The sequence below is a fragment of the Panthera pardus genome, unplaced genomic scaffold (assembly GCF_024362965.1).
Source record: "Panthera pardus isolate Hobbes unplaced genomic scaffold, ASM2436296v1 HiC_scaffold_24, whole genome shotgun sequence".
Classification (NCBI taxonomy): Eukaryota; Metazoa; Chordata; class Mammalia; order Carnivora; family Felidae; genus Panthera; species Panthera pardus.
This window is the reverse complement of record NW_026526810.1, coordinates 23,075,982-23,103,537: the sequence shown is the minus strand read 5'-3', so window position 1 is coordinate 23,103,537 and position 27,556 is coordinate 23,075,982. Positions and strand designations below refer to the sequence as shown.

General features: G+C 44.0%; 1 protein-coding gene and 1 long non-coding RNA gene across 6 annotated transcripts in view; one reads left to right on the top strand and one right to left on the bottom strand.

The window, feature by feature from the left end:
• The first annotated feature begins 2,193 nt into the window (after window positions 1–2,193).
• LOC128772929 (uncharacterized) lies at window positions 2,194–8,900 on the top strand. Its single transcript, XR_008417008.1, has 3 exons — window positions 2,194–2,270; window positions 6,017–6,555; window positions 7,113–8,900. It is a non-coding gene; the product is annotated as an uncharacterized LOC128772929 (long non-coding RNA).
• An 8,614-nt stretch (window positions 8,901–17,514) lies between these two features.
• The window catches only part of HMG20A (high mobility group 20A), a 68,524-nt gene continuing 58,482 nt past the window's right edge, over window positions 17,515–27,556 (bottom strand). For all 5 annotated transcript variants that reach the window (XM_053888827.1, XM_019441372.2, XM_053888826.1 and 2 more), the window contains 4 exons: window positions 25,086–25,161; window positions 24,138–24,353; window positions 23,311–23,453; window positions 17,515–19,986 (listed from right to left, as the gene is read on the bottom strand). In XM_053888827.1, the coding sequence (XP_053744802.1) occupies window positions 23,317–23,453; window positions 24,138–24,353; window positions 25,086–25,161 (429 nt within the window). In that variant the 3' untranslated portion in view covers window positions 17,515–19,986; window positions 23,311–23,316. The remainder of the gene's footprint in view (window positions 19,987–23,310; window positions 23,454–24,137; window positions 24,354–25,085; window positions 25,162–27,556) is intronic.

Here is a 27,556-nt window from a genome sequence, read left to right as displayed (position 1 = left end):
AGGCAGAAGTGTTCCAGCCTCTATTGCTTCATTGCCCCTGTCCACACACAAGCCAACGGAGGCTTTCAGAACTGCAGATCCTTGCCTGAAGCCGGTGAGTGGCAGGCTGGCGTTTAACCCCTGCTTTAACCCCACCTGCAGGTTAGCTGCTTCCCCTGCCCCTTCCTCTGTTTGCACACTCAGTTCTCTGCTGCCAGTTTGCCCGGAGGCCTCCAAGGCTTTTCCCCCAGAAGCCCTTCTTCCACCATCGCTGTCTGATGCCCCTCCAGCACGGCACCTCACTGCAGGCCCACTTGCACCTGTGACTCCTGGCATTTGCACAGCTCTCTGTAGTTTACAAACCTTTTCCCAGGATACTACGTCATGTTGATTTCCCCAACTGCGACTCCAGCCCCAGTGGAGAGCACCCGTGCCTCTCGGGCAATTACCTGTGAGAGGCCAGAGGAAGCACCCATGTGCAAAGTGTTCCTTGCAAAATGTCAGACTATTCCAAGCAAACAGAAACAGGCCCTGAGCCAGCTCGGCCGCAGCAGGGGGGATCCAGGGAATGAGGCCTCCCAGGCTGCAGCTCAGCTCCTTTCTCTCCTTGCAGGCCTCATCCCACTTCTCGGCACCTGCATGGAAGGACGCCTTGCTCATTAGCTGCCCTAGGATCTGCAGAACCGACAGCCCAGCTGCCTTTCCTCATTCCTCCTGGCCCCAGATGCCATTAGGCTGGGTGTGTGGTCCCTTAGTTTCTTCTTGTTCCCACAGGGCTCACATACTTATGCAGACATCTACCTATGCCAGGACCAGGGCCAAAGGGCCCTGGCCACCAGGGCAGGACTTAGTTTTTCTTTAGTAAGTCTTTCCTTATTGAAATTTTCTCTAGATCGCCATGGACCCATGTTCCCTGAGTGGAGGTGCTTTTTGTGAAGTCCCGGCTTAGCATGAAGTACACTGTACTTTAAGTCAAAAGACCTGAATTTAAGTCCTGGCTCTGCTGCTTTTGAGTTGGTGTTTGTCAGGGCTGCCATGTACAGCTGCACAAGTTGTGCACTACTTTGCTATTCAAAGTGGGGTTTGGAGACCAGCAGCATCCATATCACTTGGGAGCTTGTTAAAAATACAGAACTTGGGTCCCACCTCAGACTGACTGAATCAAAATCTGTTTTAACAAGATCCCGAGGTGATTCCAACATTAAAGTTGAAGATTTGCTCCCGTGTAAGGATCCCAGGTAGCACCACACATACAGGCTGCAGTGTGACTGACACTCCTGGAATAGGAATGACAAGCTGGCCCTGCTCGGGTAAATCCTCCTTGGGTGTCATCTCCTGCCTCCAAATGGAGACAATAATGTCTGCCCTCAGAGGGGCTGTGCTATAAAATGAGGACTGAGCAGGGAGGGCCTCATAAGGCTGGTGCTCGAGCAGGACTGGCTCAGGCTGACACGACTGCATCTCCTGGCATGTGAGCTTGGGAATTTTCACTACACCGAGGGCTTTTAGGAAAAACAGGATCCTTATATTTTGGAGTAGAAAGGACTTCTGGGAATTCTCTGTTCACACAGATATCCAATTTTCACTCCATTTTATAGACGGAATGGATGAAGGAGAGGTGAAATAGCAAAATAAATGGATGGTAAGTAGCTGTGCTGGGATTGGGGCTGGGGGCCTGCTCCACCTCACGGCCCCACGCCCACCCCTGGTCCCCACCCCCCACCCCTCCGGCCACTAGCACTGTCTTCAACACCCAACACCACACAGAGATATACTTGAGGGAGCGTAGATAAAATGTGCATCTTCCTTAAAATAAAATCCCCAAGTAAAGAAATGGACAGCTCTAGGGGTGCCTGGGTGGCTCAGTCGGTTAAGTATCTGACTTCAGCTCAGGTCATGATCTCACAACTCGTGAGTTCGAGCCCCACGTCGGGCTCTGTGCTGACAGTTCAGAGCCTGGAGCCTGCTTCAGATTCTGTGTCTTCCCCTCTCTCTGTCTCTCCCACACTCATGCTCCGTCTCTCTTTGTCTCTCAATAATGAATAAACTTTAAAAGAATTAAAAAAAAAATAAATGGACAGCTCTTTTTCAGACTTAAATAGAGGATGTCAGGACAGATGAGACCATCAGAAAAGAGTATATCAACACTGACTTTCTAAACACTTACAGACCTTGTGTTGTGTTGCTAGGCCTTGTGCTGAGTCCCAGATGCAAGAGGAAGATACGGACCAGTCTTTATCTTGCTCCCAGTCTGGAAGGGACACATGACCTATGCTCCAGAGAAGCTAACAGTGAGTACAAGGCCCTGGGTATGAAGTCCACTGATGTTATGTACTACTAGAGGAGTTAAGAGAAGAATGAGAAGTTTTTGGGTGAAGCAGACATGGAAGATTCTAGAAGATGCTGTATTGGAAAAGCCTGAAGGCAAGTAGAGAGGAACAGAGAGCAATGAGTGCAAAACTGGAAATTTACAAAGTATGTTTAAGAGCCAGGGGACAGCTTGACTCATCTAGAACAGGGGTGTCTTAATCCATTGGGGCTGCTTTCACAAAATTCCACAGACTAGGTGGCTTATAAACAACAGAAATTTATTTCACAGTTTTAGAGATTGGAAAGTTCAAGATCAAACCACTGGCAGATTCTGTGTCTGATGAAAGCCAGCTTCCTGATTCATAAATGGTGCTTTTTCACTGTATCCACACATGGGAGAAGGGATGAGGGATCTTCTCTGGAGTCTCTTTTATAAAGACACTAATCCCATTCATGAGGGCTCCACTCTCATGACCTAATTACCTCCCAAAGTCCCCACCTTCTAATATCATCGAATGGGGAGTTAGAATTTCAACATATGAATTTGGATGGACATAAGCATTCAGACCATAGTAAGAGGCCAGAAGTCTTTTTCTGTAGAAGTCCAGAGAGTAAATATTTTTGGCTTTGCAGGTCATAGGTTCTCTGTTCCAACAGCACCATTGTAGCTGGAAAGCAACCATAGATAACAAGTATACCAAGATACATGGCTATGTTCCAATTCACTTCGAAATTTGAACTTCATATAATTTTCATGTATCGCAAAATATTATTCTTCTCTTGATTTTCCCCCAACCACTTAATGGTATAAAGATCATTCTTTGCTTATAGGCTGTACAAAACCTTGTGGTGGGACAGATTTGGCTTTTGGGCCATAATTTGCCCATTTCTGGTCTAGGGGCAGGATAAAAGGTAGGCTGGGGCGAGATCATGTGGCCATTGGATACCAGGTTAAGGACTCTGGTCTTTTTCCAAACCCAAGTCAGATGTAGGAAACCATGACTTCCAAGACACTTTCTTCCTAGATAAGTTGCTCCCAAGATCCCAGGAAGGGGGTCCATGATCTTGTGCCTTTTCCTGAAAGGGGCAGGACTGAGGGAGGAAAGGTTTGGGGTTAAAAACAGAATCACTGTTAACCTTTGAAAGCACTAAATACCCTAAGAATCAGCTAAATGATTCAATGAAATCACATAGGTTGTTAAATATTTGAATCTGGAGCCGAGAGCTGAAGATGAGGTAGTATTTTAAACCACAGGAATCGACAAGCCCATTCAGGAAAGGAATGTAGAGAGGGAAGAGAATGAAGCCGAGGATGGAGCCCTGTGGCACTGTTTCTGGGGGTCAGCTAAGGACCAGCAGAGCCTGGAGAGGCAAGAGGAAACAGCAGACTGGGATGCCAGAAGCCAAGGGGAAAGATTGACTGCAGAAGGAGCCGGTGGCCAGTGCACCCAGTGCTGCTGAGAGCAGTTGAGGGTGAGCGCAGAGCGTGTCTGGGAATCCGGTCACGGGCAGGTCTCTGGTGACTTTGCAAGAGCAGATCAATGTGGAGGTGGGTGTGGAAATCAGAGAGCGGAGGTGATAGAAACAAGTCTTAGGAGACATTCTAACCTTTGCAAAAGGGATGAAATTAAGCATTAGTCATAGGGAAGGATGAGAGATTGAATGAAACTCCATAGACTCCTATTTTGTGCCTACTCTGTCCCAGGCACAAAGCCAGGCACCGAGGATACCAAGATGGGAAGGGACGAGGTCTGAATAACCACATTCCTAAATATGATCTGCATCCAAACAAGCATAAAACAACAAGGAACACTGGAACCATGAATTCTGTGTTTGGTGATCAGAAAAAGCAACCCCGAGGACGTGCTACCTGGCCTGTGCATACAGATGAGGAAGGATCAAGAAAGAAAAGGCCTGCTGAGCAGTGGGAAAGAGGATTTCAAAACAGCAGAGTTAGGAAGGAACAGGAGGTCTGGGGGACAGCAAATGATCTGACATGGCCTGACAGGTGGTGGTAATGATGAGACACAGGGAGTGGCAGGAGACACTTTTGGAGACGTTAGCCAGCCATGATGAAGTAGTCCTTTGTACTGTGCTCAAGAGACTGCAGTTTGTAAAAAGGGGGAATGAAAGGGAAAAAACAGTGGTCTACCTGCTATGTGCCAGGCACCGAGCTAGCCACCCCTTTGAACGTGGATTTGCAGTATAAGATAGACCTGGGTTCAAACTCTGATTTTGCAAGGTGTAATAGCTGCATAGCCTTGGGCCCTTTGACCTCGCAAATCTCAGTTTCAACTGTAAAATGGGGAGGATAATGCTTATCATATGGAATTATCAGAAGGCTTAAGTGAGACAATAAAAGCAAAAGCAACTGCCAGAATGATTATTTAAATACAGTGATAGTTGCAAGTTTAGACTTGCATTCTAGAAAGATTGCTCATGTAGTGGTGTGCTGGACAGATGGGGGCGCTAGGGATAGGACAAAGGGGAGACCGGAGCTACCAAGGCCAGGTAAGAGCTACTGCAGGACTAGTTAATAAAGAAGAAAAAGAAACCAAGGAGCTATTGTTGGAGCCTAGAGGGGAGCTGAGTGCTGAGGGCCTTACAAAGGTCTGGTCTGGGGGGGGCGCCTGGGTGGCTCAGTCGGTTAAGCGGCCGACTTCGACTCAGGTCATGATCTCGCGGTCCGTGAGTTCGAGCCCCGCGTCGGGCTCTGTGCTGACAGCTCAGAGCCTGGAGCCTGTTTCAGATTCTGTGTCTCCCTCTCTCTGACCCTCCCCTGTTCATGCTCTGTCTCTCCCTGTCTCAAAAATAAATAAAACGTTAAAAAAAATTAAAAAAAAACAAAAACAAAAACAAACAAAAAAACCACAAAGGTCTGGTCTGGGGATGGCTGAATCTGGGGTATTCTATGAGTAAGGGGATGTGGGGGCAGAGCAGGGAAGAGGGTGAGGAAGAAGGGAGAAGCAAACAGAATGATTTCAGTTTCTCCTGCTTGACTGGCCAGTGGACCTCTTAACTAACTGAACTGGCAGATACAAGAGAAACTGTGGGTGTGGGGAGACTCTATCATTTTGGACAAATTGAGTTTGAGGATTCCACAGAATGCCAGATGGGGAGGGCCTGAGGGAGTTGGAACCAGAGATCAGGAACTCCAGAGAGGAGGGGCCCGGGGACTCAGACCTGAGCTGTGGATGCAGGAGGGACAGCCTAGCTCATGGAGAGGGAATGCCAAGAGTCCAGATGGTGTATGAGGTGGGGGCAGGGAGAGGGAGACTCTGGAAGGTCCCTAAGAATCCAGGTTTAGGCCAGGTGGGAATAATCCAAGATATGGTTCACACAGAACTTTATATAGTCTATTAGAAACTGCATGGGCTTCAGCTATTTTGATTCAGACCCAGAGATTCAGAGCTAGAAGGGAGTGAGCACCTAGTCTTTTCTGTATTCAGTACAGGCCAGGCGCTGTGAATAAAGCTGCTTCCTAAGGGGAGAATGCCCAGCAGTAAATGCAGAAAGAGTCATGGAATTAGACAATACCAGCTGTGTAGTGAAGACACAGCCTTATCAGTGGACTTCACAGTTAGTCCGGACACCCCGGTTTTAGGGGAGAAATGGTCTGGAGATTTTGAGGGGATACAGAAGTGGCCTGGTTGGGAATTATACAGTGGAGGTCTTGGTGGAACCCAGCTAAATGTTTTTCCACGATGTCTTTGTTCTATGTCAACAGCCCTCCAAGGTATGCAAGGCCCAGTGAAATCCCCATTTTACAGCTGAGAAAAATGAGTCTCCAAGAGATGGAGAGACCTGCCTCCCACCACACCAGTGCCAGCAAGCGGCAGCGGCAGCTGCGAGCCCCAGGTCTCCCTGCTCTAACGTCTGTCGGCTGTTTTTGGCCACCTGAGCTGGCGGGAGGCTGGTGGTGAGGGCCAGAGTTGCCTGGGGACTGCGGCCCTCTGGGGTGGGGATGCCGAGAGAGGTACCACTTCAGGTTCAAGTTGCTAGTTTTGCAGGAGTATAAAATTACTGCACAAGTCCCAGAGAATAAACAGAGTTAACACCCCATTAAATACAATGGACTTTCTACGTGAGCTTCAGACGTGCCTAGATTGAAACTAGCTGAGCAGGAGCTGGCCCGTGAGTAAAATGTATCACGCACGCTGCCTTAACACTTTCAAAAAAGAAAAATCCAGCACAGGGAGAAGGAAGCGCCAGCAGCAGCTCTGCAGGCTCAGGGCTGAGGATCCGGTAATGAAGTCTTTCTGGAAGGTAAGAAAGGGCTGTGTGCTGTATGCTATTTTTAAACATGCTGGAGCAGCACATGTATTCCTGCCCTGCACACTTTCTCCAGCAGAGGAGGGGCCCCGGGGGAATGCAGCCAGGAATTTAGATGCTATTTATTGTATTTCCTTTTATCAGTCAAATGATTTTCCTATTTCCCATATAGATAAAGATCTTCTGCTTACAGCTCCAGCTTGTTGACCTTGTCAGGACTGCTGTGCAGTCTGGAAATTGGTCCCAGAGAGAGAAGGGCATTGTTAGGGGGTTTGTTTGTCGGGTTGGGTTTTTCTTCTCCCAGCAGGGAGGAGATCGGTTTACAAAAAAAAAAATAAACAAATAAGTAAAATAAATAAATAAATTAAAAACCTTCCGAAAAACCCAAAACTGATTGTTTTGTGCCTTTTTGCAAAACTGCAAGTTTGTCCAAGCAGTTTGGTTCACCAGCCTCCCTACAACCCTCCCCACCCCACCCCCCACCCCCCCACCAATGCGTCCACCTCATCTTTCACCAACCCTCTCTCTCTGTCTCTCTCTCCCCGCTGCAGCAGCAAACCCGACGCTGGACCCCCAGCCTGGGACCCACTGCCGTGTTGCTGCCTTGGCAGGAGGTGAGCAGAGGAGGCGGCAGCTCGGTCTCAGCTTGCAAACTGAGCCCGTCTCTCTTGGCTGTGCCAGCTCCGGAGGCCCCTCAGAGATGCCAGTATGCCTGAGTGGGAGCAGTTGCAACTTCCCCTGGGCTGGAAGCCTTGGGAGCCAGCAAGGCCTCGGGAAGCTGCATTCTTGGGCAAGGGCGTGGCCAGAGGACTGCTGATCGGCGGCGGGAGGTCTCTTCTTGGGCAAGCTGCCCTCATTGTCTCGCCTCGCCTGGGCCTGCTGGCCAGGTTCACCAGCAGGAGCAGCACCACTGTTCCTCACCTTCTCCGGAACAGGACCAGCGGATGCTGTAGGAGGCTGGGGTTTCATTATAAATCCTCTTCATTTCTGGCTCGCTCACAACCACAAAACATAAAGAGAGCCAGCTAGACGGAGGGAAGCCAGCCCCTTACAGATTCAACGTTTGAATAGGCAGGAGCTTCAGGCCCTCTTCACACCAGCGCGGGTCAGCTGTGGATTTTAACAGAGCTGCAGGCTTTCTCGAGCCCCCAGGTCCCTCCCCATTGTCATGGTGCTTCCTGGCCGGGACAGCAGAGGGCGCTGGCTCTCCCGACAGCTTACTGTCTCAGGCGGCGCTCCCACACATCTGGAAATGGGCTCTTCCACTCTTACGAAATGTTGGACAAGGATCTGTCCGTGTGAGATGTGCTGGCACCGAGTGAGCAAGCAAGCATACACATCAAGAATTCCACTTTCTCATTAGTTCAGTTTCTCCCTCAAGAGCACTGGTGGAATGTGGGGAATTTGCCTTGCCAGAGCAGCCTGCACATTGGAGTCTTGGGCTCGGTTCAGCCTGGGTGGAATGCTTGGAGGGACCACCTCTGGTCTGAAGCCTTTGCCCTTCCCTCCCACGTGGAGGGGGGAAAAGAAAACAGAAGAGCAGGACCTCCCAGATCTTTCCCCCAGGGGAAGAAAGCTAAGAATGTTTGGCCTTGCCCCTGTGGGCCTCCTGAGGAGAGCAAATGCCCACATTTCCAGGTCCTTGAGAAACAAGATCTAATTCTAAGAAAGCATTCCCAAATTACAAGCGATTAGAAATGCCAATGACATATGCAAACAATGCAGCTGGGAGAGGAGAGACTGCCCGGAGGAAGGCAGAGCTGGAGCCAGGGAAGGGACCTGGTTGCTATTCCCAGAATGCTCCCTAGACTTCTACAAGCCGCATGCATTTAAATGTCCACATTTTCCCCGCAGAAGCCAGCAATCTGTACTTCTCTTGGCCAAACAACACATCAGTCTAATATGGTGTGGGAGAAACGCGTTACATTCTTTTATGAACAGAATGTTAACATCACCTAGAATCAATATTTATATCCAAGAACACAAGGAACCGGCTTGTTTTGTGCTGCGGCAGGTTTAAGAAAGGGACATCCGGGGGTTGCTGGAAGTTCCCCTTGCTCCTACCCAGAAAGGCATGGCCCATGGCTCTGGCATCCAAAGGGTTTCCACCTCGAGACCCTGCAATCCTGGGATTGCGAGAGGAAGCCAGAAGCAGCAAGTGGGGCAGGACTTCACAGTGAGGTCCAGGACGGGAGACAATATCCTGTGACAGTTTGGGGGAAGGAGGTTCAGACTTGTATCCTGGCACTTTTCCTATTGCATATCAAAGTGAGAGCAGACACAGCTTAACATAAATCTTAACACGAGAGACTTCTGGGGGGTTGGAAAGCAAGGGACGGGGTGAGATGACACTTTCTCTTTCACACTGGTGAGGTTTTTTTGGCCAGGCAATTACCTTCATCTGAGCCAGCCATTGTGACAGTGAAGGAAGCCAAGTCTCCTCCCCTCAGAATGCTGTGTATTCCTCCAGAGGTTTTTGGGAAACTCCATCAAGCTCCTTAGGCTGTTTTGTTCCTTAATGCTGTTTTTATTTTACTGCCTTTAGAAGCCTCTGGGCCTGCAGCCTGGAGTCAGTGCCTTGCTCCTTCTTACATGATTTCACTTTTGCCTGCACCAGAGCATCTAAAATTGTGAACGTCTTCTTCATCTCTTGGACTGAATTGGGGCCTCATTTTGCAGAGCAAGCAGGCCCCACTTGGTTCCCAAATGAGATGCTGAAGGTTACCCCTTTCAACAGTAGCACTTGTCTCTCATTAAATGCCTGGAGCTCATTACGGTATTACCTGCAGAAAAGTCTCCACGGCTTTAATAGACATGATCTTTAGAAAAGATCCTTTGGCTTATGTATAAGACCAAGACATGATTAATCTTGGCCCCATTTAGCTGGGGTCAGATCTTCAGTCTACAGTGAATCCTCTTCTTGGCATAATCACAATTTACAATTTTCTAAAATTTACAGCCCTTTCCCCTGTGTCGTTAGCATGTTTAGTTGTTGCAATTCACTTGATTGGTCCTGTTATTTTCATCCAGTTCTGAGAAACAATCAGTAAATATACCAATCATACTTGCTATAAACTCAGCCGTGATATACAGACAATATTTCACTGTAAGCCACGTGGATGTTTAGCATCTTTACAGATGCAAAGCTCCCCCTGCAGAAATCCCATGCAAGAAACCTGTACTAGTTAAATGCTCTGAACACCTTTAGAGATACTGCCTGATTTAAGCCAACCAGAAAGTGGCACGTGGGTCCAGATGCTGTTCTGGTGTCATGGGCAGAACAGAAGAATAGTCAAAGTTGATAGGAGGGTCAAGGATCAAAGAGTGAAATCTTTAGTCAGGATGGTGGGACTTTTCGCCTGTAGAGCAGTGCCAGAATCTGAGAGGAAGGGGCTGACACTAGGGCCTCCTTATGGGTCTTTAGTAAATGTCACCTCAAGTCCAGACCTATCTTTTAAGCTTTAGAATTGTCAATATAAATACTTATTTAACACCTACCCTCCTGCATCTGAACTGAACGTGGCCGCAAAGACCTCTGATTTGTGGACACTCCTGCCTGTTCCAGTCTGCTCCTCCCCCAGGCTTTCCATCCCAAGAAATGGCGCCCCTATGGATCTGTCTGAGATTCCTGCACAGCTGCTCTCTCTCCTCCCTCTTTCCCACCTCTAGCTGTCACTCATCTTGTCCACTCTACTGCCCACTGAGCTTCATGGCATCCTCTCCTCCCATCCCTTCTTTCTTCAAGTCCCATCTTGAGGGTCACTTCCTAGAGAGGCTTTCCCTGACCCCACAGTCTAAAACAGGTCCCTACTCCCTGCCAGCACACTGTCGAGAACCACCACTCTCTTCCTGCGTTTGATCCCCGCAGTTAATATCCTATGGACTCAGCTTTTCTTATTCATGTTTCCTCCACTAGACTGTAAGCTTCACAAAAGCAAGAACCATTCTGTTCTGTTGAGCCTGCCACGGAGGGTAATAAATATAGGCTGAACTACTTAATGAAATTATACTGCAATCTGGGCAGCTGCTGAGAGGGGGTATGATGCTACTTTAAAGGTTTATGCCTTCCTGATGAACCTGTCTGGCCAGACCCCATGTTACTCCCAAATTCCTCTTTGAGGAGTCCCTCACTGAGGGTTGGGAGAAACCGAGTCAAATTCCCAAATGTCTCTCTAATCTGCTTCTTCACCATTTCTACTACAGACTCTTCTTACTTTTGGCCTGAGTGTTTTAACAGTTTTCTAATCAGCCTCTCTCCTTACTGCTTTGAATTCAGAAGTCCAGCAAGGACTAAGAACTGCAAACATGAACAGGGGGAACTGCTTCTTGACTTTCATAAACGTCTAACTGAAATTGTGGACTTTGATTTTAAATGTGGGCAACAAACCCCAGCAGGACCTGTGAGTTTGCCCCCAACAGAATCACATATGTTTTTATATCACATTACAGCTGTTGCAGATATTGAAATACAATTTCTGGCCATTAGTGTTTTGAAGTTACGGTAGTTATTAGAGCTGCTGCTAGATTATGTTATTTAATCCTTTATTAAGAAATACAAATATTCTGGGGTGCTTGGGTTGAGCGTCTGGCTTCAGCTCAGATCTTACAGCTCATGAGTTCGAGCCCTGCATCTGGCTCACTGCTGTCAGTGCAGAGCCCGCTTCAGATCCTCTGTTTCCCCACACCTCTGCTTCTACCCCACTCATACTCTCTCTCTCTCTCAAAAATAAATAAACATTAAAAAAAGAAATACAAATATTCCTATGTAACTCATTTTTAATATTCTGACAGCTAGATTTCAATATAGTTAATTTCCTTAGTAATCCTATGTATTTCAGCTTCTGCACTTAAAAACATTATTTTGAGAAGCATTCACAGCCTTCACAAGATTGCCAAAAGGGTTTGTGGCAGGGTCACCTGGGTGCTTCAGTTGGTTAAGTGTCTGCTTTCGGCTCAGGTCATGATCTCACGGTTTGTGGGCTTCAGCCCCAGGTCAGGCTTTACACGAACAGCTAGGAGCCTGGAGCCTGTTTCAGATTCTTTGTTTCCCCCTGTCTCTCTGCCCCTCCCTAGCCTGTGCTCTCTCTTTCTCAAAAATTAATAAACTTAAAAAACTTTCCATTTTTATTTATTTTTTAAATCAATACCCTGGATTTGTGTTCCAAGAATTACTTGAGTACAGCAAAAATGCACTCATAGCTCCAGTTCTATTTTTAGCTTTTTTTAAAGAACTACAGATGACCCTTGAACAATGCCAGGGGTTAGAGGCACCCTCCCCGCGCCCCCCCGCGCCGCCCCGACCCGCTGCCCCTGTGCAGTTGAAAATCCACTGTGACTTCCCAAAAACTTTACTGATAGCCTACTATTAGCCTACTGGAAGCCTTACCAATAACACAAATAGTCAATTAGCACATTTTGTATGTTATATGTAATATACACTATACTGTTATAATCAAGTAAGCCAGAGAAAAGAAAATGTTAAGAAAATCATAAGGAAGAGAAAATACATTTACTGTACTGTACTGTATTTATTGAAAAAAATCCACACAGTTCAAACCTATGTTGTTCAAGGGTCATTTGTACTTTCTATTTATTTATTTATCTATTTATTTATTTATGATGTTTATTTGAGAGAGATAACACGAGTGGGGGAGGGGCAGAGAGAGGGGGGCACAGAGGATCTGAAGCACAGAGCCCAATGTGGGGCTCAAACTCACAGAAACCGTGAGATCATGACCTGAGCTAAAGTTGGACGCTTAACCAACTGAGCCACCCAGGTGGCCCTCTATTTTTTTAAAGTTTATTTATTTATTTATTGATTGATTGATTTAGAGAAAGAGAGAGAGAACACTCAGGGGAGGGGCAGAGAGAGAGGGAGAGAGAATCTCAAGCAGTCTCCACACTGCCCGTGCAGAGCCCCGTGTGGGGCTTGAACTCACAAACTATGAGATCATGACCTGAGCTGAAATCAAGAGTCAGATGCTTAACCAGCGGAGCCACCCATGTGCCCCTCAACTGTACTTTCTTTAAGGCCTACCTCAAAATGTTATCTTGGTAGTTTTTTGTCCTCTTCCAAGCACAACCATTGAATCCTTCCTTTGTATATTCCAGAACAGTTTGCTTACAGCCATCTGATAATTTCTCAGATCCTCTTGTAGTTAGCTTGGTGTTTACTCTTTGTTATATTGTGAAGTTCTTGAGGAGACAAAAGTCCTCAACTTTATAGCCAAAACACATAGTATATACTTGGAAAATGTTCAAATGAATGACTATACTTAAAATATTTGTTTTCCCCTGGGGCGCCTTGGTAGTTCAGTCGGTTAAACGTCTGATTTCGGCTCAGGTCATTATCTCACGGTCCGTGAGTTCGAGCCCCATGTTGGGCTCTGTGCTGACAGCTCAGAGCCTGGAGTCTGCTTCAGATTCTGTGTCTCCCACTTTCTGCTCCTCCCCCGCTCGTGCTCTCGTTCTCTCTCTCTCCTTCAAAAATAAATAAAAACATTAAAAAATATATATTTGTTTTCCCAAGGGATGAGTAAAATCCGTAAGGACCACACCAGTTTGTCCTTAAAAACAAGAACTTCTTTTGATAAATTAAGTCCAGTTAAAAAATCCAGCAGCCCCAAGAACAATAGATTATCATCTTACATTCCACTGCCTGGACCCAGCTGCCTTTAGTTAATTTCTATCCTTGAAGATAGCAAAGCACCCCCGGCAGGAACCCATTTGCTGAGTCCATAAACCTTTTGGCTGTATCACTGATGTCTTCTCACATTACCCCTCTTTGAATGATGCCAAATATGTATCGGCCAAGTCTCTTTCAAGCAGACGCTTTCCATTACTTGCCCCAGGATTTTCTAACCATCAGGTTACGGTATGATTTTTATATCCTAGAACATTCAGCTACTTTACGCCAAACTTTAACAAATGCAAATGCAAGGTTTGAAAAATTCTTTTCCTAAGGAGCTTGAAGAATTAAAAAGGAGACCATTCCTTAATTTCATAGTTCAACAGCTCGAGTGGATCTTCGTGTGTGCGTGTGCACTGAGGCTGGAAGGAATGTTAGCAAACACTGATCTGAAGTTAGAATCTCAAGGAACCACAGACTTTTAAGAGCTGAAAGGAAATTTTTAATGGATAGCAGAGAGATGTAAGTGTCTTGCACAGGGTCTAATCTGCTGGTTGACTCTCAGATTTAGCAGGTCCTACACAGAACTTTTGCTTTCTCCTCCATGATGTTCAATCCTTATGTCTTAGGCAATGGCACTTCTATTCACTACCCAGTTGCTCAAGCCAAAAAAATCTAGGCAGTTATTCTTTTTTTTTCTTTTTTTTTAAAGTTTACATATATATTTTGAGAGAAAGAGATTGCATGTGGGCAGGGGAGGGGCAGAAAGAGGGAGAGAAAGAGTCCCAAGCAAACTCCGCGCTATCAGTGCAGAGCCTGACTTGGAGCTCGAACTCAGGAACTGTGAGACCTGAGCCGAAATTAAGAGTCAGACGCTTAACTCACTGAGCCATCCAGGTGCCCCCATCTGCTCTTTTCTGCTCTCTAGGCCAAGCTATTGTCACTTCTCCCCTGGATTCCTGTGCCAATCTTCTGATTGGTCTGATTCTTCTCTTGCCTCCCCAGTTCTGTACACAGCAGCCAGAATGATGCTTGAACAATATAAATCAGGTCTGTCACTTACTTGTGTAGAGCTCTCTTCACACTACACTTAGAATACAATTTAAACTCTTTAGCACACCTTACAAGGCTCTAACATGATCTCATTATTGCCTACTGGGCAACTTCAAAGCCACTCCACCTCTCATTTACTCCGTTTCAGCCTTATGGGTTTCTTCCTTGAAATCCTAGAGCTCATCCCTGACTCAGGACTTTGGCCTTTCTATTCCCTAAATCCTTACAGGGCTGGCTGTTTGGAATCAACCTGGTCTGTCCTGAAACTTTCTTTTTTCACAGAATCCTTTCCTCTATCTTTGTAGCATTTCACCTCGTCTTGGCAACTAGCTGAGGGGAGTCTGTTAGGTTATTTGTTTATAGTCTCTTTCCCCCCAGCAGGATATAAACTCCATGGGGACAGGGACCTAGGATATCTCCTGACACAAGAAAGACATTCAACAAACGGATGATTCGGTCTAGTTCTCGTTCTCAGCCCCACCATGCTATGCTGCTTTGAACTCATGGCAGTCTCCTTAAATACCTCTAAGACAGTCTGGCTACAGAGGAAAGTGGGGTCAGAACTATCTGGGTATGAATCCTTTGTCTCTTCCCAGGTGTACAACTGTGCAAACTGCTTATCATCTTTGAGTCTTAATTTGCTTACCTGCAAAGTGGGTACAGTAGTCCTGCTCTATAAGGTTGTGGGAAGAATTCAATGACATAATTTATACAAAAAGCAGAGCAGAGTGTTTGGTCTATGGTATGTTCAGTTGTTCTCATTTCCCTGGAGTCTTTCACAAAATATTATAGTTAACATGTAGGTGTTTATTCTGTGATAGGTACTAAGAGTTTTACATGGATTAATAATTTAACCCGTATAAAATCTACACAAAAGAAACTATAAATATCCCTGTGTAACAGATGAGAAAACTGACTAGTTTAAGCAACTTGCCTAAAGTTACACACTAGAAAACTGCAAAGCTCAGGAAACGAGAACCCAGAAATTCTGTCCAATTTCAGACGCAGTGAAACTGTCATGGACTGTCTTTATTTTGACCCCTCGGAAAGAAACATATTTTACATTCTAACCTAGCACATGTCTATAAACTAAAAGGGGGAAAAAGTTTCACAAAATAGTACTTACCTTACTATATGTAGTGCATTCTGACAGTTTCTCTTCATTTTATTAAAAAAAAAAAAAAAAAAAAGCTCTTAACCAACTTGATTTAATGGCCTATTAAGTTGAAAGCACACTTTCAAAACCATTCATCGAAGTTACGATTAATCCAACTACTCTTATTTTCAGCTATCTCAAACTCTACTAGAAAAACTCTGATGGTTATCAGTTGGACTTTTATATTTCATTTATGTTTCAGATAAAGGCTTTATTAGTGAAGATGCTGATCCCTCAAGACTCAGATCTATTCCCCATTGCCAACCCTCTTGCTATCACAGAAAAACCATCTCATCAGGTGAGATCAAGCAATTCTTTTACTCTCCAAAAATTATTTACCTCTATTAAAGCTCTTAATACAAGGTGCCCCATTAGAATTATTTATGCACAGTTTCTCCCTGTGGACACACATTCCCATAAAAACCAAACTGAAATGGTTTCTGGATGAGGGGATGACTGGACAGGAACATTTCACCTGCTCCAACTCTCAATCTTTATCCCTTTATGAGCTGCCATGTGAGCTAGTGTTTATTTCTACATACTGTGAAGCATATTTCTTAAGTGCAGGCTATGTGTCAAAAGGCAAATAAATGAAACAAAGAAAAAGCCCTTGACTTGGAACTCTCAGTTGCAAGGCAGGAAATTCTTTCAGAGGGCAGGAAGTAGCTGTGAGCTCTTCCGCCAAGTAATGCTTCAATTTCCCCTCCTTTAGGAAAAGATTATCCTGGTGTTGTTTTAATCCAGCAGATGCTGCAGTTAGAGAAAGGGAACAAACAACTGGGGGAAATATTACCACCTGTTTATGTTGACTTTTACCAAAGAGGACTCGCTGCCAGCTGTGGAAGGCTAAGGGAGAAAGAAGCTAAGGTGGGAATAGGAAAGGCTAACTCAGACTGTAGTTAGTTTTCAGGTTTTTGGCTGTGTAGTGGGGGGAAAAAAGTCCCTAGGAAGTATATATGGCCATTCTCAGATGGCCAAGAGGCAAAGGCAATGTAATGTATCTTGCTAATAGAGCAGGGCTGGCTTTAGAGTTTTAGAACATGCATGGAATAACACCTGCTAGTTGCTTACTCTGTATTCATTTTCTTCAAGTGACTAAAACTCATGTGTCATCGGGGGAAGTACTGTCCAAGGAAAGATGACATTTCTTGGCCTCCTTTGTAGTTCGATGCTGTCATGTGACTGAGTTCTGGAAATGTTGAGTGTGATTTCCAGGAAGACTCTTTAAAGGGTGCTGACTCAGCTGGGTTTGCCCACTTTGCCCTTGCCCTCTTCTCTTCTTCATGCTGCCAGGAATTTCAAATGATGGCTGATTGCCAAGTGGCTGTTTTGGACCACAAGGTGACCCTGAGAAAGGAACCATGTTGTGGTGTGGACAGGAGCCATCATCATGGTCTGGGACTGTCAACCTTTGGAATACTTTTCCATGAGAGAGACACATTTCTTGTTCAAGTTTCTGCTTATGTGAGCTTAAGTGCACGGTCAAGCCCAATCCTAACTGAGTTACCTCAAGAATTCTTGGCACTCATGTAACAAAATCTTCCTGTCCTCCAAAGCATGGACAATTCTGTTCCCTAATTCCGTCTTTCTAACAACAGTGTAAGAGAGCTGTGAGGCATGTGTTCTGTCAGAAGAGGAAACTCGGGCTGGGAAAAAGCAAGTCCTACCCAATACGACACAACTGGCTACTTGGAAGAGTAGCAGGCTTTGAAAACCAGGTTACCTCATCCTTAGGATTTTGAAAGCATGGTGGAAATGGGTGACAGATTTCCTTTAAAAATGATTTTGATTGGTTGAGGAGTGGTTATTTTTAAAAGCAAGCATCTAAGGATAACCCCTCTCTTCTGTCAAAAGGGAGAACATCAGACTTCTTTCAAGTTGCCTCCAGAATACTACTGCTACATTAACATGAATTACAACTCACTGTATTGTTATACATACATTAAAAGTGAACTCTAAGACACATTTTGAATAAGCAATTAGTAAAATGAATGTATTAATGCTTTAAAAGCATAACAGTCTTGATGATTAACGTAGAGTTGACACAGTCTTTAAGATGAAAAGGCGGAGGTAGGTCTTTTTTTCATCACAATGCAGGGAAAACGGAATGAGGTGATGGATTCCACGTAGAAAAGTTTTAATGAGGCAAGTGTCAAGCAAGCATATCAACTTCTTCAAAAACAAAGAAAATCTAAAAGTTTAATTACAAAAACACTTGTACAGAAAACTTGGCATTTTAACAGTTCCAAACACATGTACACAATTTTTTTTTCTAAAATTTAATGTTGTCAGAAATAAAACACTTTGTCTTAACTTTCCTCAGCTGCTCCTTGGGTTTTAATTAAAGAAAAAAAGAAATGTGTAACACTGAATAGGCCACAACTAATTTCTTGAGAAGAACATGTAAGTGTGCAGGAATAGCTACTGGTTTATTGGGAAACATGAATTAGGTACCGCGTTAGTCTGTAACCTCATTCACCCCCTCCTGGGGGGGGGGGGTGGTACCACAGACCTGCTTTACACAGTCTGACAGTTTTGTGGCAGCTGAATCCCAGCCACCAAAGTCAGGTGTGTAGATACCGAGACAGCCGGGATTTCAAAAGCAGGTTGTGTATTTTGTGACAATGGTTTTAGACTGTAGTTCTCTCCCAAGATCTGGGACATTCCTGAATATGCAAAGGTTTCAAATCAATGTCAGATGTCCTATCTACAGTCGGGAGAATGATGATCTTTGAACCAATCTTTGGACCAAGGTGCAGTCTTTCCGGTCAACAGCACTGCTAACAAAGGTGCACAAAACTGACACAAAGGAGAAAGAGACAAGTATCAGGAGGAAAGAAGAAAGGAGACAAAGTGTCTGGCAGAAGGCAGGCGCAAACTTCCAGAACTGGCTTGGCTGTCCTTCTGCCACACACACGGTGTTCTAGCTTGGACTGAGCAGGCGAGGAGTCTGAGAGAAGTGACAGGAACAGCAGGCGAGGGCAGAAAAACAGGAAAATACAGAAAAGCAAGCTAGGTTTATAGCAACAAGGAATGATGGGCTCTTATTCTAGGAAGTTGTCAAGTGGTTGTATGTAGGCTTCAGTGCACGGAAATTTGATGTGTGCTCACATAACATTTTGCAAAAAGGTTGCTTTTGTTGTTATTTTCTTTCCTTTGGGCTAATAAAGAAATCAGGTAAGGAGATGCTGAGAAGACAGGATGGGGCAGCAACACGACAGGGGGTTTCTGGCTTGCACCCTGGCTTATGAGCAGATTGTGAGGGGGACACATTTCCACCTGCTTCAGTGGCACGGTGCCTAGACAATGGGCTCAGCATGCCCCACTTTGGTTCCAAAGATCTCAGCTGCAACTGTCAGCCTTGTGCTCTAGAGCATCAAAACAAAACAAAACAAAACCAAACCCTGAGGTGAGAATCAGAAACCTCTCTCCCCTTGTGGTGTTAAAAAAATCACTTACTGAGAGGGGAAAAGGAAGGGAAGCCCGTCCTTTTGACATAGATTTTGCAGTTGTGGCTACAGAGGAAAGACAAATTCCTCTGTGCCCTTGTTTGTCAGCTCAAGAGACTATTTTGAACATTTCCACCTATCCCCACCGGAGCATCAGTACACCTAAAGCAGACAGGGATTCCCTCAGTTTTCCCTCATGATAGACTTTGGGTTTTTGTTTTTGTTTTTTTTTTCCTTTTCTCCAATCCCAAATCAGAAACGACTTTCCCCATTCTCTCCTGTTTACCAGTGACCTTTTCCTCAGCGAAAATGCTCCACAAGACACTGCCAACAGATGGGAACAGAAGAGCCTTGCTGGGGCTGGGACACCGTGTATGTGCAGGAGCAATGCTTAGAAAACAGCAGGCAGTACCAAGGAGGAAGGAAAGAGCATTCTCCTTCAGGGCAGCAATCACAAAGCCTCGATGAGGGCTGGCACCCACTGAGTGCCATGTGGGGTAAGAAACACAGCCTGCTCTACAGGACACTGTCAACAAGAAGCTCCTTTCTGTGGAGTCACAGCAGGACAATGATGGGAGAAGCCTGGGCCTGTCCAATGAGAGAAACTCTCCTTCAGAGCCAGCTGAGCAACAAAGCCCAGAGGTCAGAAAATGGAGATGTATAACTTGGTGGGGGTGAAGGAAATAAAAAATAACCCCCAAAGGCATTACAAAAAAAAAGTGACAGCTAGGTAAGAAAACTGGAGCCACAGATAAAAGGGTCCCATCTGAAGGGGAACAATGAGAAGGTTTCCTTTCTGCTACAGAAGATGTCAGTGTCAGGGTTGCCCGGTCAGCAGAATATCCGCAGACCCACTTGATCAGAAATGCAGATGACAGGAAACTGAAGACTTGGGAGAGCGGCTGTACGCTTTCAAAGCTGCACAAGGCCGGTGCCACACGAAGAGTGCATCCATGTTCCTCTGGCTGCTCCCTCACATGGCTTCCCGGGGTGAAGGCATTTAGCTCCTAACTGACAGTTCTTCCCCAAGCAGAGCAATCTGTGCCCCCTCTCTGCCTCCGCTCAGTTCAAATTTCCATGGATGGCTTCTCATTCCTCACAAGTAAAACCACTCACAGAACACCACGGAGCTCTAAGACCTGTAGAACCGGGGGGGAGAAAACAATGAAGATACCGAAAAGGTGAGCACTGATCAGAAAGGGTTAGAGCTATGGGTTAGAAAAAAACAAATACTCTCTTCTATTTTGGGGAGGGCTATGGCGAGGAGCAGGGTGCGGGTAAACAAGAGTGCATGAAGCTGCAAGCAGACAACCTCCCTGAGATGTCTGAGATCACATTTCAATGAAGAACATGGTTCAGTTCCAGTTCAGCAACAGTGGGGAGGTAGGAAAATCGTCAGCTGAACACAGAAAAGCAACTATCGGGGCCAAATCTGATGATGGAAAATTAGTACTCCATTTTAGACCAAAGAATGTATAATCAATCAAAACCAATTTTCTTCGAGTATAAATCTAAAAACTTTGGCATATATATAGAAATGTATTGTGTGCACAGGATCAATAAATTTTCTTACATTGCTAAAAATGCAATCGCGTAAGAAAGGGCTTTTTTTCCTTCAATTCCTCAAAGAGCCAAACATTTTTCATTTGGTTAAACTGAAATTAAGCAACATATGGATTTTGACAGCTTATGTAACATGGTCACCTCGCAATGTGAAACTGCCCCCATGGTTTCCTCCCAGCCCTACTTTTTTTCTAGGTTAGATACAGAGAAAGGTGACAACTAGGGCAAGTCTTCCACTATATGTCCATAAAAATAATTTTTAAATGGGCTGACCAAATTTTTATAACATTTAATCACTGGATTGTAAGTTTTTCTATTTACCTCCTATTTATCTTAACACTTGTATTCCAAGGTTTTTGGTGCCTTCCCCTTATACCTGCCCCCACCTCCTTATAGCAATGTTTTAGAAACCCCACTAAACTAGAATTTGGGTATACGTGTTCTAGTCCTGGATTCTGCACTCTTCTACTTAGGTATTTTCAGGCAAGAAATTTCACCTCTCTGTGACTCAGTTTCTTCCTATGTAAAATGTTGGGATTTCTAAAGGTCCCTCCCAGCTCTAATATGCTCTTCTAAAACTGTAGAACACTGGCTTCCCTTCACTCACTGGCTCCTAACAGTGGATGAAACCTTTGCCAAGCTCATGTCAGAGTAATTAATTGCACCACGAATGCTGGGGACATCAGGCCTAGCTGTCTGTACATATCTGTATAATGAGGCCAAGCTAGTATTAATCACAGTCTTTATAATTGTTTCATTTGACAGTTTTGAGGGGTGTGGGGAACTATCTACTCTTAGTTATGTTTGCATGGCTGGATTGTAAGAATCTGTAGTAATAAAATGGTTCGTATTTCAGGTACATTCTAGGTTTTCAAAGATACCTCAGAGAACGGATACTACAGTTTATATCCTCAGGATGGGTAAGGCTTTACGAAAGTCTTCTCACTGGCAAGATGCTCAAAATAGAAAACCACTTTTGGCTCAAAACTTGCAATAAATGCCCTATACCTACGTGAGGAGACACCATATTATCAATCACTGTGTTCTTTCACAGTCTTCCACACTGTTTGTCCCGGCTCTCTCTTTTCAAGCCTACAAGAGTGCTAATTGAAAACACTGTGTGAAAATGAGAAGGATGATGAGCTCCAGAAAATCCCAGGCCTAGATTTACAAGCTGTTCCCTTCGCAAACAGCAGCAGTAATGCCACTTCTTTATTCTGTAGGGAGTCCAGTCGTCTCTTAGAAGTATGGTCGGTTCCATCTGGCTACACACTAGACGGTAATCCAGGACGGTAATCCTTTCCCCATCAGGGCACAGGAGAGGCTAACATATCATGCATTGTCTCACACAGTTACCATCCAATGGCATGGCCGAGGTGGATAGAGACTACTGCTTTTGTCTCTGCTAGCAGATGTTGCCTCATTAGACAAAGAATCATGGGTTTTATTAATTATTTATTCTTATACATTTTGCTCAAGGCCCAAACCATGCTACAATATGAACGTGTGTATGAGTGTGCTCACGTACCTGCAGGACAAATAAATAACGATTCAAAACCATGACTGGCCAGTGTAAGAAGCCTATTCTGCTGTCCCCTCTTGTTTTTGGATCCATATATGGCCACCTCATCCTATGGTGCTAGGATTTCCACAGTTTCTACGTTTGCAGGAATGGGCCTGCAGACCAAAGGGTTGTCAATTCTGTGGGATGGCACACTACAGGGCACCCTAGCTCTAGGAATTTAAGTGAACACCTACGAGTTCTATTTGAAATGACAGCTGATGACTGACCATTCATACCAAAAAGTTTATACGGACAGACTTTCTGGAAATGTATTTTTTTTTTTTCTTCTCTAAGAGGAACTACTACTAGTCATTTGTTGAAAATATTTTTAAAGGGCTTATTTTCTCTCTCCTCTCTTTTTTGCTTATTGAGAGTTTAGTTTTTAAATCTACTTAAAGTCTTTTTATTTTCTTATTTAAGTAATCTCAACACCCAATGTGGGGCTGGAACTCACAATTCTGAGATCAAGATTCAAGTGCTCTTCTAACTGAGCCAGCCAGGCGCCCCCTGCCCCACCCCTGCCTTTAAACTCTAAATCTGCTTAGGAGCACCTGGGTGGCTCAGTCAGTTAAGCGTCTGACTTCGGCTCAGGTCATGATCTCACAGTTCGTGAGTTCAAGCCCTGTGTTGGGCTCTGTGCTGACAGCTCAGAGCCTGGAGCCTGCTTCAGATTCTGTGTCTCCCCCTCTCTCTCTGCCCCTCCCCTGCTCACACTCTGTTTTTCTCTCTCTCTCAAAAATAAATAAACATTAAAAAAAAAAATTTAAACTCTAAATCTGTTTAAACAGGGCAATAGCTGTTTCACTGTAGAGATAGTTCATATTAACATTTAACATACAAATAGTTACTCTGATATTGAGTAGTGAATAAAAAGCTTCTTATTCATGTAGATTTTATATACATACAATGTCTCAGTGATTGCTGTTGTAGGTTATCATTAGTATTTTCCAGGGAAAAGGAAGTTTAACAATTAAGTGATATTTATTTTGTTTTAAGTGCTGTTTGGGGGGGTGATTTCCTCTAAGCTTCCCATTCTCTCTTCAGAACACTTTGGGAAACTGACACCGGAGAATACAGCTAATAACTGACAAAGCTGGAATGGAGGTTCAACCACAAAAAATCATGCTCTTTCCATTAACCACGCTGAGGCATGCATGAGAAAAAACTCTTTTCTAACATTATTTATTACATTGAGTAATCATATAACAGTGATTTTAATCAAGTCTCCAATTCATTTATTTGATGTAATGCCAGGGTTTTAGTAGTACTGAGAAAGTCTACTGCCTTATTTTTGATGACGTGTTGGCACATACATATCGCATCAGTGAGCACTCACCATTCCCTAACGATCAAGCCTGTTCACAACTTCTCGAACTGTAGCTATGAAGTTTTCATTGTCTTGGGGATTAGCTAAAATAATACTGTGCAGTCTGTTCATATATGAGTCAATGGTGTCCACTGTAGGTGTCTCTCCACTTCCTGAAGTGAGATAAGAAGAGAAAGTAGGAAAATCCTCCCTATTCAGTTCAACCATAACACAGTTAAGTGACTCCAAGTTAAGGCAACTATGACTCTAATGTGGTCCACTCCACAGACCAGGTTTTCATTTCAGATGAGACTTTTAGACCTCAAAGAAATGAAATTAATCCACAGAGATTGAATAAAAAGATGGGCTATATAATTGCTATACAGTATATAGGAATAGCTGCATATAACAAAATGTTAGAGACTCCCTGCTTTCTGCTGCAATTATCCTTAACATGAAAGAGTATATAAAATATACTAGTGTTTGTTTCTCTCTTCCTTCCCATTAAAACAGAATTACAAAGCAAACAAACATATATAAGAAAAATGCCCTACTCAGGATTTATTACTCAGTTTCCATTATCCTGAATATCAAGTTAAGCTTAACAGAAAGTAAATTATATAAAATGTAATTGGAGAAAAATTTAAATGACCCGAGAGTCTAAAATTATGGATGATCGTAGCCAATATGGAGATACTATTACGTGACCCCCCAGAAAACGCTGAGGGAGGAAAACCCTTATTTTACTGATTTTCCTCTTGGTGGGGAGACTTCAGCCTTACCCCACTACTACCAACACAAATAGCAGCTGCTCCCTTGCCCCCACCACCAAAGTGCTCGGGGAAGTGTGACATTACCAGGCAAGGGCATGCTGGCAAAGCTGCTGGTCAACACCTGCCGCAGGGTCTCCAGGTGCTGCTGTAAGACCGTGTTGCGGCTCCGCTCCTGGATCACATCCACCTCCAGCTTCTCCACTGCTGTGCGCATGCTCTCCACGTGCTTTTGCAGGGCTGCATTCCTCTCCTCAAACTCCATGTTGGATTTGCGAAGCTGGCGGAGCTCTGCCTCCCGGGCTGAGGACACACCCCCCACGCAGAACACAAGTAGCACTAGGAGTCTCGGAGGATTCCCAGACTCTTACAAGGAAGTTCTGCTTAGCTGTCTCTAATTAGCTACCCCACCTCATTTCCCTAGTCTCATTATAGCCTTCCAGATAGCAATTTCAGCAATAAAATGCCTGGGTCCCCAGAGCTATTTTAATTCTTAAAGCTGGTCATATTCCTACTTAAAATTGCAAGGAACAGTTGCAATTCTTGGTATTTCAATGTTTGTTTTGTTTTTTAAAACTATGCAATGAGAAGCCTGAAGGGCTTCGCAAGGGGATCCTGAAGGGCTTCGCAAGGGCTTAACCAAGGGGACTGATGCAAGCACAGCTGTGGGTCTCCATCTTTCCTGCAATGGGGTCAGCTTTGCTCTTACTCATTTTATATTCTGGATGCCCATATAAGCTTTTATTATACAAAGGGTTTTGGGCTAAGAGTCTGAAAGCAACTGAATTAGTGATGCATATTTATTTCCTTTGATCCAGAAACTAAAGTAGCTTTAACAAAACTGGTCTAGCTTTCATTCACTGGTTTGTGAGTAGCTACTTTTGCTAGAGAGTGAAAAAAAAGTAGCTTTCTTCTTCCAGACTAGCCCTAGGGTGGAGAATATCACTACCATTGCTTTTGAGCAATGAATCCCTCCTGAGAATGAAATCCCCTGTGACAAATCTGAGGAATACAAAATGATACTTTAGTAATTACCTTTGCTGTGGTTCAGGAATTCCTCTGTAAATATAGGAATGTCAAAAACAGACCGTTCCTTTACTTCTGTTTCTTTCTGTAAATCAAGAGTAACAAAACAGTTCTTTTTTCCCCCCTTCTCTTCTTGAAGTATAGTTGACACACAATGTTACATTAATTTTAGGTGTACAATGTAGTGATTCCATAAGTCTATACATTATGCTGTGCTCAGCACAAGTGTAGTTACCATCTGTCACCATACAATGCCATTACAAAACCACTGCTATACCTTTTATCCCAGTGACTTACTTTTTCTAGAACTGGAAGACTACCTCCCACTCCCCTTCACCCATTTTGACCATCCTAACATCCCTCCCCTCTGGCAATCATCAGTTTGTTCTCTGTACTTATGGGCCAGTTACTGCTTTTTGTTTGTCTATTTATTCACTTGTGTTGTTTTGTTTTGTTTTGAGAGGGAGAGAGGGAAAGAGGGGGAGAGGGGGAGAGAGAGAGAGGGAGAGAGAGAGAAAGAGAGAGAGAAAGAGAGAGAGAGAGAGAGATTGAGAGAGAGAAAGAGGAAGGAATCTTAAGCTGGCTCCACGCTGAGTGTGAAGCCCTACATGGGGCTTGATTTCACGACCATGAGATCATGACCTGAGCCGAAATCAAGAGTCAGACGCTTAACCAATTGAGCCATCCAGATGCTCCCATTTTTTGTGTCTTTTTTTCCAATTACACATGTAAATGAAATCATGTGGTATTTGTCTTTCTTTGACTTGTTTTACTTAGCATAATACCCTCTAGGCCTAACCATGGCAAAATTGCATTATTATTTTATGGCTAAGTAATATTCCACTGTGTGTTATGTGTGTGTGTGTGTTTAAATAGGTAAGGCCTGAAGGCCATGTCTTCCTTAATGAAACAGTAGGGTGAGCAAGGATCAGTCCAAGTGAAGGTGTGAGGGAAATTCCACCTTTTCATTGGAATCACCTTTCATAGAGCTCAAGCAGGTTAAATATTTAGTTCTCTCAGGTGTACAATTGCTGTGCAATGAGAAATCTTAAAAAAACCTACATAAGTTTCTCTAATGGAGAATTTGGAAGCCATTTCTGAGTTCTGTGCTTTGAATAGTCAACAGTATACAAGTATTGAGGTAGGAATAGAGAATGGGAATTTCCACATGTTTTTTCAGTTGCTTCTGTTGGTTATCCATGTAAAATGCTCTGAGATAGGGCTGTCTGTTCTAAGTTTGCCAAATGGACAATAAGAACTTTCAGCAGAGATCTGCCAGTCACGAGCAATAATAATGGCATCCTATTAGTACCACCACTTTACTTATTTACAGGCGCAGCCTATAGTTGGGGATCTTTTACACTTTCTTCAAACACAGGAAAGACAAAAACAAAAACAAAATCAAGAAGTCAGAAATAACTAGCCTCTAAAACTGAGAAAATCCAGGATTATGTGTGATAGAAGAGAATAACAAAGCCTAAAATTAACTTGCCAATTTGGTGAATTTAAAAATAAAGTTTAAAAATAAAGGTCTCACAAAACTACTGCAAAATATATTCCACAGTGACCCTTAAGAATAAAGCCAATTTCAAGATGCCTTGGCTGGAATTTCTACAATGAATTTGAAGTTGAAAGGATTAGGAATATAGATTATAAGTGTATTGGCACAATGTTTAAAATCTTACATAAAAAAAAAAATCTTACATAAGATGGTAAAGACAACAGTGGGAAATGAGTACTGAAGAATTGCTAGTGAGATCTGAAGGTTCCAAAATCTTTATAACATAAAGAACGGTAAAAAAAACAACAAAAAAACAAAACATTCCTACAAAAACATGTTTAAAGCCAGAGATAGAATGCATCTTTCCTAACTCTTGCCACTAGCCTTTTATTATCTTTGAACACAAATATGATTGGTGCCCAGTAAAAAGCTAAGCAGTTAACAGTCTGTGAGGGAATTCTGACAACCAAGCTTCCATATTCATTTTGGCATCTGCCTTGTAAGGGGGCTGGGTTGTATGAACAGCCTGCCAATGGCAGCTGATCAAGAGAGACATCTAAGATGTTAAGTCTGAAAAACTATGTATTTACCTAAAGAAACTTTCCGAGCACTTAATTTTTACCTTTATCTCTTAAAGAAGGCAAGCAAATTTTCCCATATCAATTTAAAAATAAACAACAAAATTATCAGTGAAAGCCCCAATTTCAACATGCAAAGCTGTACCTTGGGCCAGTTCTTGGTGGTTTCTAGGAGAACTAATGCATGGGCAAGAAGAGTTGGTGCCAGAAAGGATCCTAGACATATTTCATAGTGGCTTTCTCAGGACTCTGCTGGCTTACCTATGCTCTAACTCTGTTGCTGGGTTGCTATAGGAAAATAGAAAACTTATGACATACAATTTGAACATGAACAAGGTGTAACAGATACAAGTCCACAAATGACTTTGTATAGTCTTATGACTTTATCATGCTACCTTGCT